Below are 17,914 nucleotides of genomic sequence, written 5' to 3'. Positions count from 1 at the left end.
CCTGGAGAAATGGAAATCTTGGGGACGATACGGATCATTCCTCCTATGACCAGAGGACCTACAGTAATTTCAACGACTGATAGATCGGTGGGGATCCATCTATCTCTATATGCACGTATGACCTCATGGTTTTGGTAAGAGTACCCATCTTGTTCGTTTCTACCTAGAATCCACTGCTTTACGATGTCTTCAAGTTCACCTTCTACATTATGTGAAATATCACATTCTATGTCCTGTGAGGATTCTAAGGATTCTTTGTACCGTATATACTCGAGTATAAGCCGAGATTTTCAGCCCCTTTTTTTAGGCTGAAAGTGCCCCCCTCGGCTTATACTCGAGTCACCGCCGTCTGTCTACCCGATCAGCGTGTCGTGCAGACAGACGGCGGCCATTCCACTATTCAAAAGCCGCGCCTCCCTGTCTGTGATAGGCGGAACACTCAATTTCCCAGCAGTCAGTGGTCCGCCTATCACAGACATCCGCTCATCCTCATACTACGGACGAGGATGTCCGTGATAGGCGGAACACTGACTGCTGGGAAATTGAGTGTTCCGCCTATCACAGACGGAGGCGCGACTTTTGAACAGTGAAAAGGCCGCCGTCTGTCACAGACAAGAAGAGGTGCGGCGATCCTGGAATGTTTTTACATGCAGATCGCTGCAGAAGGACACATGCTGCAGAAGGACAAAGAGGCACAGGACACAGGGATGGACGGACACACAGGGATGGACGGACACACAGGGATGGACGGACACACAGGGATGGACGGACACACAGGGATGGACGGACACACAGGGATGGACGGACACACAGGGATGGACGGACACACCTCACCCTCGGCTTATACACGAGTCAATAAGTTTTCCCCATTTTTTTTGTGGTAAATTAGGGGCCTCGGCTTATATTCGGATCGACCTATACTCGAGTATATACGGTATTCACCGAGTATTTGGACTTCATCCACTTTCTTTTTTTTACTACTTGTCACATGTGTTTTTCACAGTATTTTTTAGGGCTACATTTTATATATGAATTTGGTTATGTTTGTATGTAGCTGCTGGTTTACGCACTAATTTTTTCCTTTTGGTTAGCGCAATATTTTTCTCTTTTTTTAGTTTTATTTACTGAATTCAGGCCTGATCAGATGTGATCAATTTTCAGAGATTGGCACCATAGCTTAAAGATGAACTTTCACAAAGACCAAATAATATCCACTAATTTGGGTTATTTTTACCAAAGATATGTAGCAGTATAAGTTTTGGCCAAAATTAAGAAAAATTACTAATTAGCAAAATTTTATGACAAAGAAAAAAAGGCATTTTCTTTCACAAAATTTACGTTTTTTTTATAGCACAAAAAAATAAATAAAAAAAAAAATTAAAAAAAAAAACACTAGTGATTAAATACCATCAAAAGAAAGCTATTTGTGTGAAAAAAAGGATGCAAGTTTCATATGGGTTCAGTGTTGTACGACTGAATACTTGTCATTCAAACAGAGCGCTGAAAGCTGAAAATTGGTCTGGGCAGGAAGGGGTGTATTGAGGTGGTTAAATCATAATGGCAACAGAAACTACCCAAATGACCCTGATCAAACCTTTACATATTCCAGTTTTTAATACCGTGTTTTGCCCCCTTTAACATCAATGACAGCTTGAAGTCATTTGTGATATTTGTGGATGAGGCTCCTTATCTTCTCAGATGGTAAAGCTGCCCATTCCTCTTGGCAAAAAGCCTCCAGTTCTTGTAAATTCTTGGGCTGTCTTGCATGAACTGCACATTTGAGATCTCCCCAGGGTGGCTCAATGATATTGAGGTCAGTAGACAGAGCCACTTCAGAACCTTCACTTTATACTGTTGCAGCCAATGAAAGGTCGACTTGGCCTTGTGTTTTCAATCGTTGTCATGTTGGAATGTCCAAGTACGTCCCATGCGCAGCTTCCAGCTTGATGAATGCAAATGCTCCTCCAGTATTTGATAACATACTGCATTCATCTTCCTACCAATTTTGACCAAATTTCCTGTGCCTTTGTAGCTCACACATCCCCAAAAGTAGCATTTATGGTTGTGGCCAAAAAGTTCAATTTTGGTCTCATCACTCCAAATGACTTTTTGCCAGGTGGTTTTAGACTCCTCTCTGTGCTGTTCACATATTGTAAGTGGGATACTTTGTGGAATTTGCATAGTAATGGCTTTCTTCCGGTGACTCGAATATCTCTCTGCAAGTGCCCTTTTTGTGCATCTTAAAACAGCCACACCACGTTTTCAGAAAGTCCCCTGAAGTTTTTTTTTGCATCCAGAACAATTTTCCTGGTAGTTGTGGCTGAAATTTTAGTTGGTCTACCAGACCGTGGTTTCGTTTCAACAGAACTTTCCACTTGATTACAGTTTGAACACGGCTGATTGGCATGCTCAATTCCTTGGATATCCGTTTATATCCCTTTTCTGTTTTATACAGTTCAACTACCTTTTCCCGCAGATCCTTTGACAATTCTTTTGCTTTCCTCATGACTCAGAATCCAGAAATGTCAGTGCAGTCATTTGCAAACAAAATGAAGGTTTCCTATTTAGGATAAGCTATCAGGTTAAACATCGATATCAGAATCAATTCAATCACACAGTTTTGTGTGAATGCATCAATGCAGTGCATGTTATCTCAGTTTGCATTCATTGAATGAGCTTACTAAAAATGTAAATATTGCAGAATATACAGATCATGCTACATTACTAAGCTCAATGTCATGCTGAACAAAATTATTAAAGTATCTTAAAATAGAGAACTAACTTTAGATAAAAATGTTTTTGCGTCCAATCACGATGTAAACAGGAAGAGCCGTTGATGGGCTTTTCCTCACTAGCGTTTGACAAATGCAAGTAGAGGAGAGCTGATCTGCTGCTCTCCTGTTGGGGGGGGGGGAAGATTTGTGCTGATTGTTTATCAGCGCAGCCCTTGCCCTCTACCACCAGGTATGCCACGCTAGACCACCAGGGAAATGCCAATCAATGCCTCCCACCAGTGCCACCAGTTTGACAGGTATCCTGTTCCCAGTTCACGGAGTCCGGGTTGCGGCCCGTGACCTCAACGCGGGGCTCCTTCCTCCTCTCTCTGTCATCGGGCCAGTAGGAGAGAGGAGCGGGGCCTTGCGCATGCGCAGTAGGGTTCCTGCCGTTAAGCTACCCTGCCGGGTACCCTTACCTGCAATGGCGGCATCAGCTGCGGTGCTGACATTGCTGGACTTCAGGACAGGTAAGTGTCCTATTGATAAAAGCCAGCAACTGCAGTATGTGTAGCTGCTGGCTTTTAATATTTTTTATTTTTAGGGCGGAACATTGCTTTAAGTGTATGCTATACATGCATGGTATGGGTAGGACACAAATATCTTCACTTTAAATTAGGAATCAGTCATATTACAATGCAGTGCTTTAACACCTTTACCAGAACCAGCATGAACTTTATAAGCAATTTGAATTTTAAGCAAGTAGCTCTTCTATAGTATCAGACTAAACGGGCCAGCCTTTGCTCTCTACGTGCATCAATGAGCCAATGACCAGGTCACTGGTTTTCTTTCCTTGGAAAACTTTTGGTAGGTCCTGACCACTGCAGACTTGTAACATTCCACAAGAGCCACAAGTTTTGGAGTTGCTCTGACCCAGTCTAGACGTTACAATTTGGCCCTCAAATTCTTACCAATTTTTCTGCTTTCAGCACATCAACTTCAGGAACATGTTTACCTGTTGCCTAGTACAGGGGTTGACAAATTTGCTTGGAATCTAGGAGCCAGCTAAAAAAGTTAGGAGCCAGTTCCGTGACGGCGATCCGGACCTGTCCCTGGCCTGACATGGAGACGAGTGAGGTGAAGATAGCGCCCCTCACCTGTCTCCAAGTCATTGCCCATAGCTATTAGAGGGACATTTGTTTTATTTTTTTCAAATGACGATTTTTTTTTTTAAATTGCATTTTAGTGTAAATATGAGATGTGAGGTCTCTCTGACCCCAGATCTCATATATAAGAGGACCTGTCATGCTTTTTTCTATTACAAGGGATTTTTACATTCCTTGTAATAGGAATAAAAGTGACACACTTTTTTTTTTTTTTTTTTTTTTATTTTTTTAAAGAACAGTGAAAAAAATAAAAATAAAAGTTAAAATAAAATATATATTTTAAACGCGCCCTGTCCCGCCAAGCTTGCGTGCAGAAGCGAACGCATATATGAAAGCGGTGTTCAAATCACACATGTGAGGTATCGCTGTGATCGGTAGAGTGAGAGCAATAATTCTAGCCCCAGACCTCCTCTGTATCTTAAAAAGTGCAACCTGTAGAATTTTTTAAATGTCGCCTATGGAGTTTTTAAAGGGTAAAAGTTTGTCGCCATTCCATGAGCGGGCGCAATTTTGAAGCATGACATGTTTGGTATCGATTTACTCGACGCAACATTATCTTTCACAATATTAAAAAAAAATTGGGCTAACTTTACTGTTGTCTTATTTTTTTTTTTATTAAATACATTTTCCCCCAAAAAGTGCGCTTGTAAGTCCGCTGTGCAAATACGGTGTGACAGACAGTATTGCAACGACCACCATTTTATTCTTTAGGGTGTTAGAATAAAATATATATATATAATTTTTAGGGGTTCTGAGTAAAGGGAAGGAAGATAGGCTGGCAGGCAGGGAAAACTAGCATTGCATCCATTAGCATTGCTGGTTGTAATTCCAACGGCCACCACAAGAGGGCGCCAGATTCCAGAAGGAACCATAGGATCGTAGAAGGCCTCAAAGCCGGGGGCTAAATTACCGGCCGCGCAGCCCGACGCGATCGCGCCGGGGGGGTCCGCGGAGACAGCATACCCCCCAGCTGTGCTGCCCCAAGCGCCAGTTCGCTAATTCTAGTCGCAAATGCGACCTGGCGCCCGGGTTTTGTCGAGCCCTGGCCTAGTATATCCATATACAGATCTCTTGTTATGGGTGTTTGGTTAAATATCGTTTACATTTGTTGAAAACTTGGCAGACTGCCCAGATTATCTATTTACGCAGAAGTTCTATCCCTTTGATCTAAGAAGGAAGCTTAGTTACAATGTTGCAAGTAAAAAAAAAAAAAAAAGAAAACTTGTCAGACTGCCAGCATGTTTTCTTTTGACAGCTGAGTGAGCAGATAGTTACTCCACTTGTTTATATGGAAGAGTCAATCAAGTCAAGATCACGATTTTTTTTAACGATTAATTGTGCAGCTCTACAGTGTAGCATGATTGTGCAATTGTCCTTTAAACAGCTACAGCAGAGAAAGCTGGAAATTGGCTTAGGCAGGAAGGGGGGTAAGTGCCTGATATTGAAGTGGTTAAGTATTGTAGTTGGCCTTCCTCCTAATCGGAGACTGTCATAAGGGGTGCCAGGGATTTCAGCCTCCCAGAGTTTAAGGCAGTGCACGCAGCAAAAGAATGTTAGGGGTCCCAGATGGCTGCACTCTTTATTGCAGTTCTCCAGCATTTTTTTCCCCATCGGATAAGATCCATACACAGGGATGACTAATCAGTAAGAAATATGATCTGATTTATGCAAGCTTGCTGAATACTTTACAAATCTCAAGGTTCCCTTCTATATTTCAAAAAACTCATACAGGACACGTGCCTTGTACTACAAAAGTGACAGTGGATATATGAAACACCTTTGTCTAATTTTCATATCTAGGTTCATCTGTGCTTTAAAAACTAACATGCATCTGACTTCACAATGAAATCTTGGCTTAAAATAGGAGTTCCACTGGGTGTTATGTTTATTAAAAGTCAGCAGCTACAAAAAGTATAGCTGCTCACTTAAAGTGGTTGTAAACCCTTACAAACCACTTTGACCTACAGGTAAGCCTAGATTAAGGCTTACCTGTAGGTCCAAGCAATATCTCCTAAACCTATATGGTTTAGGAGATATTTGCCCGAAAACGGGCACCGCTGTCTACGGCGCATGCGCCGTAGACAGCGGTGCGCAGGCACACCGAACGCGGCAGTTCCAAAAATGGAGCTGCCGCATTTGTCGACTCCCGTGCGCATGCGCGGGAGTGACGTCATCGCGGCTTCGCCGAATGACAGCGGCGGAGCTGCGAGACGCCACCAGCAAGATGGATGCGGCGGACTACAGGGGACAGTGCGACTTCGCTGGCTCCTGTGTCAGGTAAGTGACACATAATGGGCTACTATGCGATGCATAGTAGTCCATTATGCTTTACCTTTGCAGGGAAAAAAAAGAGGAAGTAAACTCATCAGGGTTTACTTCCTCTTTAACAGACACTCACCTGTCCCATGGTCCAGCAGAAATCGCCGCCTAGGCAGCCAGAAGGAAGTGGGACAGGAAGTCCAACTGAAAACCAGGTACCCTCCGCCCCCCCCCCCCCCAAAAAAAATTAAAATCACATGCCAATTGTGGCATGTCAGGGGGCGAGGAATACTTAAAGCGGAAGTTCCACTTTTGGGTGGATCTCCGCTTTAACATACTGTGCTGCCGTTCAAAAGATTTCCCTCACTTCCTGTCCTGGGCCAATCTTTTTAGCAAACAGGAAGTGAAGTAATCTCTCCACCTGAGCTTCCCACATTGCATCCAGGGTCTTTTAGACCCTGTACGTCTCATTAAAGAGAACACATCAGCAATATGGGAGGGGGAGTTTTAAATTTTGTTTAATTGTAAAAAATTGAAAGTTACACCCAAGCACATAAAATTCCCCCCCAAACAATTTGAGGTCCCCCCTACATATACAAAAATGGAAAAGCATGTGTTGGGGCACCTACATATGAAAAAATTGATTGCTATACACGTTACATATTGCCACAAGCTGGTTCCTAACTTTTTTAGCTGGCTCCTAGGATCCAAAGCAAACGTGCCAAGCTTTGCAAGGAACCCTTTTGATATAATTTTTTTGGATCTTTGCGAACTCTTGCTAATTACACATCTACAGCTCACAGTGCGTTTATGTAAACAGACGTGGGGGGGGGGGCAGTAATGTGGCATACTTGGCACCCAGGGCTGCTCTATGCAATAGTTATTTGCGGTTGGTAGTCCGTGGGAAGAAATGTTCTATTGATCAATAAAAAGATTGTTTCAGTGGTTACTAAAATAAGCCATAGATGGTTATAATGTCTGCCGGTTCAGTAGGGACCAGCCGAGATTCTATGAATAGGCCAGGTGACTTTACCCAATTCAATCCTCAATCTACTTGGGTACAATCATAATGTCAGATTTTTATATGCAATTTTTGCGAGCTGCTATAGCCACTAGCAATAATCACTGATGTCCCAGCAGGGATGGCTTGAGACTGCTTATCCCTCATGGTGGGAGAACACAATAACTCCACAGGAGGGATTCCCCATCAACACCAACTCTGCCGATTAGGGGGAAAAAAACAAAAAAAAAAACAAGCAATTTTCATTTCTGTAACCCATGGTTGAAGGAAAGAAAATTTAATCTATGGCCTGCCTTAATTTAAAGGCCAAATTTGCTCTTTGCAAACTAAACCCAACATCTGGAGGAACCTCGGTTGATAAAGGTTTGTCTAAAATACAGAGCCACCAATAACAACATTTAGCATTAAATCTGCCTTTCATATAAACGGTACATGCGGACGCCAGGTAAATACGCAGAGAAGCGAGTGAAAGTCAGTCTATGACCAGGTTACTAGCAGTCAGCGTAAAAAAAAAAAAAAAAAAAAAAAAAAAAAGAAGAAGAAGAAAAGCTTAAAGGGGTCGTAAAGTTTTTTTGTGGGCAAGTAAAGGGGGCGGCTGGCACTGTCAGATGTTTTTTCACCTTCATGCATAGAATGCACGAAGGTGAAAAAAAATATTTACCTTTACAACCCCTTTAACTCCTGAGCAATGCTGCCAAAAAGAAAGCAAACAAATTAGGTATAGCGCTATAAGTAAAAGGATATCTAAACAAAGAACAAAAACATCCTTAGATGTGGTGGCACCAAGACTTTTCCTTTAATAGGAGGGGGTGGGGCAGAAACTTTATCCATAACAACTTGATAAAAATTATAATAATATTTAGCAAGGAACATCCATTACACATTTAAAATAATGCTACCAAAATTAGTATGCTGTAAATTGCCTCCAGCATTGCTCCTGTTTCTTCTTGATGGAGTGACATTTTTCTGAAGCCCAGAGCCCCTAAATAGCATAAAATCATAAAGCAGAACTAAACCCAAAAAAGAAGATACGTTCCTGAAATGCCGGGATTGCCAGCTATCACATTTGTGTCCTCGTGTGAAACACCATGGCAGTTTCAGATCAAACAGAAGCAGCTTTCTCAGCTGTAAAGGATAGGAAGGTTTAATACTGGTTTACCCAGTCCGCTGTCAGCACATCGGCCTTCACATATTTGTCAGTGCCCTTAAAATGGAGAGCAACTGAGCATGTGCAGAGCAGGGCGAGACAGTATATTACTAGATTTTAAACAGTGTAGACACTTAAAGTTTTGCATAGCTATATATGCAAAAAGGGGCCAGCCTGAAGTCATCTAGCAGGACTTGGATTGTAAAAGGCAGAAGGTTTCCCCCCCTTCATGCATTCTAAAAAACCTTCTACATTCAGCAGCCTCCCTCTTACCCCGAGGTCCCTCTAGATCCAGCGATGCTGCATCAGTGTCTTGGCTGCGCAGGACTCCCCTCCCTCACTGGCTAAGACAGCAGTGCGGCACCATTGGCTCCCACTGCTATCAAAGTCAGTTGGCCAATGATGAATGAAAGGGGGGCAGGACCAGGCTGTCGCTCTGTGGTGGCTAGCCTGCCCCATAGCAAGCTGCTTGCTGTGGGTCAGTTAACAGGAGGGAGGCCAGGAGAGCCGAAGAGGAACCCGAGAAGGATGAGGATCTGCAAAACCATTTCACAGGGCAGGCAAGTATAACTTTTTTTGGTTAAAAATAAAACACAAAAAGCACAAGACTTTACAATCACTTAAATTTGACTAAAGTTCCACTTTAACATGCAAGTTAACAAATCTAGTCCAGGAGGCAGAGACAGCAGGAAGTTATCAGCTCACAAGATTTCTGGCTGGATAGCTATTTTTGTAGAAATGCTTTTAAATGGGATATTTAACAGAACAAAATGGTTGAAATATTAGAAATGTATAGAGCTTACATACAACAAGAATATCACAGAATGCATATTGTGCATTACATCAGAAGAAAAATGCATGACAACTTTCTGGATGCAGTCTTGTCACTAGCATGGAAACGCACTGCAGTGTATGAAGAGGAAATGTCCAATGAGGATGCTGCGCCCAGTGTGACAATAGCTCCATGACAAGTTCATTAGTGACATCTAAATCAGGACAATAATAGCACATCCCTATCCTCCCTGACACATGTGAAGGAGTCACACTGTCTGAGCTGTGTACTCTTTATAGATGGGTCCATATGACTTGTGTGTAAAATGTTAGAGAAATCAGTCAGGAATCTGATAAAGAACATATTCCTCACATCTAAAGGAAAGACCGGTTCATGAGCATTTCTGGAAATCCACTTACAACCTACTTAAAGCAGTGCTCCACCCAAAAGTGGAACTTCAGCTTTAAACACTCCTCGCCCCCTGACATGCCACATTTGGCATGTTTTTTTTGGTGGGACTTTTTTTGTGGGACTTCCTGTCCCACTTTCTCCATCTTTTTGGCCACCTAGCTGACTCCTCCTCTCACCCTAAGCGGCCCCTCCCTGCCAGCAATCTGGCCTGGCTAATAGAGCACATCGCGACCCACGCATGCGCTCCCAGCCGTGAATCCATAAGCTGTCATGGCCGGGTGCCCACAGACGCTATGATGGCTCTGAGAGAGGAAGAGGGGCGAGGCCCCAGGCAGCCACATCGCTGGACCGCGGGACAGGCAAGCGGCTGTTTATTAAAAAAGTCAGCAGCTATGCTTTTTGTAGTTGCTGCCTTTTCATAAACAAAAAAAAAAAAAAAAAAAAAAAGTGGATCTCCGCTTTAAGCTCTGAGGAACCCACAATACAGAACAATGACTGCCACCAAGTCGTATCCTCCTAAGTGACCAACCACATTAGAAATCTGCAGGTGTTATTACCTAGGCTCTCACAACCTACCTCTATTGATCTATTGCTGGGACCCCCTCATCACCTGTATTGCACCAGGTTTACAAAACAAACACCAAGCTGTCACCAGGACAGCCATTGACTGTCACGTAGGACTAGAGAAGCTCTGCACAGTCACTGTCTCACAACTTTGTCACTGCACTAAAAAGGTATCAGATCCTCTTCTCCACTGAAGCTCAGCTAGATCTTATATCCAAGTACAAGAGGAAACCTTAATGTCCAGGATAGTACTCTGGTCCTGGCCGTTCTCACCCTAATGTTAGCTGTCCAGTGACCATAACAGAACAACCCTCCATTACCCTGTATACTGAAGTCCCCATAACAAGGCTACCAACCTACCATCAGTCCTGTCTTCCTATATAAACACACAATCTGTGCAAATAAATATGCCAGACAAAAGGCAATTCTCAAATCGCTAGAAAGGAACCTATACAGTCCTTTTCACCATTAGGGGGAAAGGAAAGACCATTGCAGAGCATGTCTGCCATACTGTACTGTCCCCAAGAGATGACTCTCTGGCCTAGGTCACAACCAATTCTGTCGCAGGTGACAACTTACCAGCAACCTAATCACTAAACGTCCACTCACCTATTCACTGACCCGACCCCGGCAACATTTCACTTCATTGCTGCTACCTCACTAGCCAAAGATTGTGCATTGCTTCATCCAGTAAGACATTGACCGCCATTAGGTAAGCAGCTGCATTAACTTTTCCCATAGAGCTGCCAAAATCCCCAGCAGGACTTGGCTAGGTGCACACGGCTGTGATCAGATTTTGATCAGACATTCAGTGCAACTTTGATAAGGTTTGTAAATCCTTTGTGGCCAATATCAAAGCGGGATTCCGCTCTTTTTTTTTTTTTCTTACCTGTGTTACAGGTGGGCGACTGCTACCTTCGCTTAGCATCCACGTCCGGCGTTTTTTTGACCCCCGGCGCGACGATTCTTTTCCTCGGGATGACTTTTAAAAAAGTGCTCTGGCGTTTTCCATTTTAAGTGTGGGCGTCTGAAGCCCACAGGCATTTACTTCCTGTATATCGATGACGCTCGGCTCCCAGCATGCTCCGCTCCATCTCGCACATGCTCAGTGTGCAATGGTGGTAATGGCAGATACAGCTGCCTGCCCACTTTAAAAATGGCAAATTCGGACAGGCCCTCGTCACGTGACCGGCGTCCTAACGAAATCTCACGAGATTTCGCAATTTCATTGTCCCCCCATGGACTCTTGGGAAATAGCTTAGAAATTTCCCAGGGACCATTGCGAGGACGATAACCACGCCTACTCCCACGGGAGGACAACCAGGAAGTCAGCAGAAACATCTGAAATAAAAGGTAAGTAAAGAATATTTTTTTTTTTTCAGGGTTCATTTAGGTAAGTATTCTATCTTGTGATTTTAATAATATGAAGTTTAATTTTTAGGTACCAAACCGCTTTAAGCTGGAATCACATGAAAGTAGTATATGAATCTTTTCCAAAAATCACATCATGATGTAACCAGGCAACATTGAAAACAACGTCAATTCCATTGCTATGCAATTCTGTGAGATTCAGGTCGCACCAGGGGATAGAGGCAGCCAATAGGGACCCAAGGAGGAGGATTTGGGCTGCTCTGTTCAAGACCCCTGAACAGGGCAGGTAAACATAACATGTTATAGAAAAAAAATTTAAAAAAACAACACACACAACACCCAACACTTTACTATCACTTTAAAAGCTAAAGCCTTTCCTTTAGCTGTGCAGTTGTACAGGCTTCCCTCCTGTATTTTAACCACTCGCCGACCTGGGGCAGGTCGGCTTGGCTGTGCAATCACTGTCATCGCACGTCGGGTACGTACATGGCGATCTGTGGGTGTAAAAGTTACAGTGTCTACAAAATAGGGAATAGATGGCACTAGTTTACACTAGTAATGGCAGCGATTTTTAGCGGGACTGTGACATAGCGGCAGACAGTAGAGCTGCACGATTCTAGCTAAAATGAGAATCACAATTTTTTTGCTTAGAAGATAGATCACGATTCTCTCAGCATATCTGTCACAATAAAGCAAAAAATTGTGCCAGCTTTACTTTTAAAATCACAGCAATTGCCATTTAATTCCCTAGGGTCTCTGAAAAAATGTATATATATTTATATTTTGGGGGTTCCAAGTAATTGTCTAGCAAAAAATATTGATTTTAACTTAAAGAGGAAGTAAACCCTGATGAGTTTACTTCCTCTTCGATTCCCTGCAAAGGTAAAGCATAATGGACTACTATGCATTGCATAGTAGTCCATTATGTGTCACTTACCTGACACAGGAGCCAGCGATGTCACCGTTGTCCCCTGTAGTCCAGCGCATCCATCTTCTCAGTGGGTCTCGCTGCTCCGCCACTGTCATTCGGCGAAGCCGTCACTCCCGTGTATGCGCACGGGAGCCGCCACGCACAGCATATCGACGTTGACGGGTGCCGCGCTGAGTGCACCTGCGCGCCGCTGTCTATGGCGCATCCTGTCTTTCGGGAAATATCTCCTAAACCATGTAGGTTTAGGAGATATTTCTTGGACCTACAGGTAAGCCTTAATCTAGGCTTACCTGTAGGTCAAAGTGTGTTGTAAGGGTTTACAACCACATTAAGAAGTGTCAGAAAAAGATTTAGACTAAGTGTTTAAACTCCCTGCATTTACATGTGGTTGAAAACTTGGCAGACTGTACAGATTATTTGCTTAGACAAGAAGTTCTATCCCTTTGATCTAAGAAGTAAGCTTAGTTACAATGTTTCAGGTTCTACACTTGGCAGATTGCCCAGGATGCTTTCTGTTGACAGCTGAGTGAGCAGATAGTCTCTCCACTTGTTTATATGAAATAATCGCCTACTCTCAGCGGAAGAGATTGTCGGGAGGGCAGGGTGAATCGAGATTGCGTTTTTTTAACGATTAGTAGTGCAGCTCTAGCAGAAAGATCAGTCACTTTTTCGGGATCATTGACGTTTATAGAGTGATCGGTGCTATAAAAATGCACAGATTACTGTATGTCGCTGACAGTGAAGGGGTTAACACAAGGCGCCGATCAAGGGGTTAACTGTGTTCCTAACTGTGGGGGGGGGGGGGGACTGGGAGTACAGTGAGATCGCTGTTCCTAATCACTAGGAAGAGACGATCGATCTGAACTCCTGTCAGGACGGAGATGTTTGTTTACATTGACAGATCCCCATGCAGGCTCTGGAGTGGCCGCCCGCCGCAGGCCCACTGTAGCCGTTAACCACTTCGCTCCCAGGCCAATTCTGACATTTCTCTCCTACATGTAAAATTCCTAATTTTTTTGCTAGAAAATTACATAGAACCCCCAAATATTTATATATTTTTTTAAGCAAAGACCCTACAGAATACAATGGCGGTCGTTGCAACTTTTTATCTCGCACGGTATTTGCGCAGAAATTTTTCAAACACGTTTTTTTCAGGAAAAAAAAAAAAAAGTAAAAGTTAGCCCAATTTTTTTGCATAATGTGAAAGAGGAGGATACGCTGAGTAAATAGATACTAAACATGTCACGCTTCAAAATTGCACGCGCTCGTGGAATGGCACCAAACTTTGGTATTTAAAAATCCCCATAGGCGACGCTTTAAATTTTTTTTTTTTTACTGGTTACATGTTTTGGGTTACAGAGGAGGCCTAGAGCTAGAATTATTGCTCTCGCTCTAACGTTCGCGGCGATACCTCACGTGTGGTTTGAACACTGTTTTCATATGTGGGCGGGACTTACGTATGTGTTCGCTTCTGTGTGCGAGCTCACGGGGACAGGGGCACTTTACATTTTTTTTTTTTTTTTTTTTTAGTTTGACACTTAATAAATAAAATTGATGACTTTTATTCCTATTACAAGGAATGTAAACATCCCTTGTAATAGGAATATGGCACGATCGGACATATTTACAGTGAGATATGGGGTCAATAAGACCCATATCTCACCTCTAGGCTGGGAAAAAAAAAAAAAAAAACGATCCTGGCTTCCCTGACAAAACAGCGCTGTTAATTTGAATATCGAGGCCGGGCGTGACGTCATAACATTGCACCCGGCCTCCAAACGATCAGAGACTCCGGGGACGATCTGGTCCGCCGGAAAGCTCTATGGCAGTGATGGTGAACCTCGGCACTCCAGATGTTTTTGAACTACATTTCCCATGATGCTCTTGCACTCTGCAGTGTAGTTGAGCATCATGGGAAATGTAGTTCCAAAACATCTGGAGTGCCAAGGTTCGCCATCACTGCTCTATGGTAACTGGCGGGGACCGGCGGATCCTGTGACCGACTAACCGATGGAAGCGGTCCCCTCCCGCCACCCGTAAGAACGATCAAGCGGCGGAACAGCCTCAGATCAGATTTGCCCGCCAGATCACTAAACACCTCAGATCAGATTCGCCCGCCAGATCACTACACGCCTCAGATCAGATTCGCTCGCCAGATCACTACACGCCTCAGATCAGATTCGCTCGCCAGATCACTACACGCCTCAGATCAGATTCGCTCGCCAGATCACTACACGCCTCAGATCAGATTCGCTCGCCAGATCACTACACGCCTCAGATCAGATTCGCTCGCCAGATCACTACACGCCTCAGATCAGATTCGCTCGCCAGATCACTACACGCCTCAGATCAGATTCGCTCGCCAGATCACTACACGCCTCAGATCAGATTCACCCAGCCTGATTGATGCAAATCACTCAATAAGAACTGTCAGTGTGGCTCCAGAACAGGATATCACATTCTTCATTGGATCCTGCTGGTGTCACTTGGCTAGAAATAGATGCTTAGAGACATATCAGACACAATGATAATGAGGATTACCTGAATAGAGCCGATACTGACAGGATCAGACCATACCCTGATGGAAGACACCCAGGCATAAGAGAACCCATAGCCTGGACAACCAGGCATACAAGTCTAAACCCTGATGGAAGACAGCCAGGCACACGAGCCCATAGCCCACTGACAGCCAGGCACACTAGTCTACATGCTGTTAAGACATACAGGCCCATACCCCCGAAGACAGCCAGGCACAAATCCATACCCAGGTAGAAGACACCCAGGCAGTGTGGAGTAGACCAGGGGGCAGCCAGGCACAGGCCTACTCTTCCAGGGGACAGCCAGGCCTACTCATTCCCTGTCAGGGGGCAGCCAGGCACACAGGCCTACACCCTTCCAGGGGGCAGCCAGGCACACAGGCCTACACCCTTCCAGGGGGCAGCCAGGCACACAGGCCTACACCCTTCCAGGGGGCAGCCAGGCACTCGGGTAGAATAATCCCCGGCGGTGTCCTTGGCCGCCTCCTCCTCCTCCCCTCCCCCTCGGAGGACCGAGGCCTAGCCTCGTCCCCTCAGCTCCCCGCCTTTGCCCCGGTAAGGCCGGCTCAGCCATTCCCATTCCGGAGGCCGCCATGTTGGAGACCGGCAGCAGGCTCAGCGCCAGTGAGTCACACTCCCCCTCACCTCCACATCTCGCCCCTTGTTCTTGAAGCTCTTGATCCGGTGGTTCTCTAGGCCGGCGCTCTCCGCCATGGCGGCTGTGTGAGGCTCTCGGTGATCTACTTCTCCCGTTACCGGCTGCGACACCACAAGGACCGCGCGAGCCGCACTCCCCCGCCCTGCGCGCACTCGCCTCGAGGAGGAGGATGGGGGCGGAGCTGTGTCGTCACTCGGTAGGGGGGTGTCTGAGGAAGCGGCTGAGCTCTGGAATCGCGCGGCGCTTGCTAGTCAGGCGCGGGCAGTACTGTCGCGTGCCCAGTCACGCCCCCTAATCCTCCCAGACCGTCCTCTCTGTTACAAGCCCCTGAGCAGAACCCCTTCGAGGTGTACGTGCTGAGTAATGTTTATTGTAAGTGTCGCCATAAAGTTACGAGAAGAAAAAAAACGTTTGGAGGTGTAGCGGCGACGTTCCGCGTCACGTGATTAGAAAAAAGAACGCGCCAGATTGCAGAAGTCACCTCCCTCTGCCGCGAGCCGCTGGCCCCGCCTACCCGGGTAAGCCCTCTCTTCCTATGAGAGGGCGGATGGAGGCGGGTGTTCCCTGTGCTGAGGGGCTTCCGTCACTCCGCATTCCTCCCGCGTCTTCCCATCAGTATAAGCGCCTTCCAGGGCCTCCAACCTCACCCCATTCGTGAGTCAGCGCCGAGCTATTCCTATACAAGTCATAGCTGACAACCCCAATCCTGAGAACTCCTCTCCTATCCTACTCATATCGCACTCCTCTCCTATCTTCTATCCTATCCCTCTCCTCTCCTATCGCACTCCTCTTCTATCCTATCCCTCTCCTCACCGATCCCACTTCTCTCTCCTTCCCAATCCCACTGCTCTCTCCTCTCCGATCCAGTGGCGTCACTAGGGTTGGTGTCACCGGGTGCAGTAAAACATGGTGTCACCCCAACCACCCCCCCCCCCCCCCAGCACTGAGCAGGCCAGTGCTTCGGAGTTGCTCTCCCCCCTTAACCTGCCGCAATGGATGGAGCTGGAATGGGATTGGGGGAATAAATGAATTCGTAATGGGATGGGGGGGATGGATGGAGCCAGGTTGGGATCAGGGGATGGATAGAGCCAGGATTGGATTGAGTTGGGATGGGATTGGGGCGATGGATGGAGCTGGGATGGGATTGCAGGGAATGGATGGAGCTGGGATGAGATTGCAGGGAATGGATGGAGCTGGGATGAGATTGCGGGGGATGGATGGAGCCAGGATGGGATCAGGGGATGGATAGAGCTGCAATGGAATTGGGGTGGTAGATGGAGTTGGGATGGGATCGGGGTGATGGATGGAACCGGGCTGGGATTGGGGTGGTGGATAGAGCTGGGATGGGATTGGGGTGGTGGATGGAGCTGGGATGGGATTGAGGGTATTAATGGATGGAGCTGGAATGGGATCTTTGATTTGGGGGGGGGGGGGGGTAGAGGATATGTGCTACGGGGTGCTTTGGGAGGGGAGAGGAATTGTGCCGGGGGTGTCGAACTTCAAATCTGCCACCCTCCTTCTAGCATAAGTCCTCTCTAACCCAAAACAAAGCACCCTTCTATCACATATACTCTAACCCCCACCTCCCCTCCCTAAAATTTACTCCTGGCAGCATAATTGTTACCTACCCAGGCCCCGTCAACCCCCCCATTCACAATGTCCCAAAAGGCCTCTTTTATTACAGACCTCAGCCACGGCCTCTGGCAACATGCTGTAGCGTGCTGTTCCTCCTCCTCCTTGGCTCTACCTCCCGGTCTGTGTACTTGTCATGTCAGAGTCGAGGAGGAAGCAGCTATAGTCCGGACTGCAGTGAGTGCAGCCGGCGGGGAGAGGAATGCTATTGCGGCGTGTGGGACCATAACGATCAGACCTCGGGCACCCTGCCTGTCTGTCTCTGCCTCTCTCTCCCTCCACGCACACCACGGAAGGAAAGTTGGAAGAGGAGGGAGCCGCTGCGCTCCTCTCAATGTGGTGCCGGTGTCAGGCTGAACGTGGTGTCACCCACTGGTGGGTGTCACCCGGGTGCGGGCCGCACCCCCATAGCAACGCCACTGCTCTCTCCTATTCACAGGGCAAGAACAACTATGTGAACCCCTGGGGCCGAGTCTTATCAATAGACAAACCATTCTCAAGTCTTTATTCATTACACCCTGTAACCACTTTCCATCTGGCCGATGGTCAAAAGATGGCTGCAGTGTGTCTCTCCGGTAGGGTTGTCACCTTTTCTTCAAGCCAAACCCAAACACTTTAGTGGCCCCAGACACCTTTGGGTGCCCCAAGGAGAGGAGTAATGCCATGTTCATAGTGTGTCAGTGGGTGTGGCCAAATTGCTCTTGGTGATGTCACTGCCCCCCAGTGAGGCC

The 17,914-nt window shown here is 46.0% G+C and overlaps 1 protein-coding gene across 2 annotated transcripts in view; it reads right to left on the bottom strand.

The window, feature by feature from the left end:
* KPNA3 (karyopherin subunit alpha 3) overlaps positions 1 to 15,746 on the bottom strand; it is an 84,943-nt gene extending 69,197 nt beyond the window's left edge. Inside the window, exon 1 of one of the 2 annotated variants that reach the window (XM_077484284.1) lies at positions 15,539 to 15,746. In XM_077484284.1, coding sequence (XP_077340410.1) covers positions 15,539 to 15,607 — 69 coding nt within the window. In that variant the 5' untranslated portion in view covers positions 15,608 to 15,746. The remainder of the gene's footprint in view (positions 1 to 15,538) is intronic. The other variant, XM_077484285.1, reaches the window with a different exon arrangement.
* Positions 15,747 to 17,914: the final 2,168 nt, after the last annotated feature.

The sequence above is a fragment of the Lithobates pipiens genome, unplaced genomic scaffold (genome assembly GCF_037356315.1).
Source record: "Lithobates pipiens isolate NorthernLeopardFrog02 unplaced genomic scaffold, aLitPip1_a1.2 Scaffold_16, whole genome shotgun sequence".
Lineage (NCBI taxonomy): Eukaryota > Metazoa > Chordata > Amphibia > Anura > Ranidae > Lithobates > Lithobates pipiens.
Note: the sequence above shows the minus strand (reverse complement) of the source record. Positions and strands in the feature narration are given on the sequence as shown.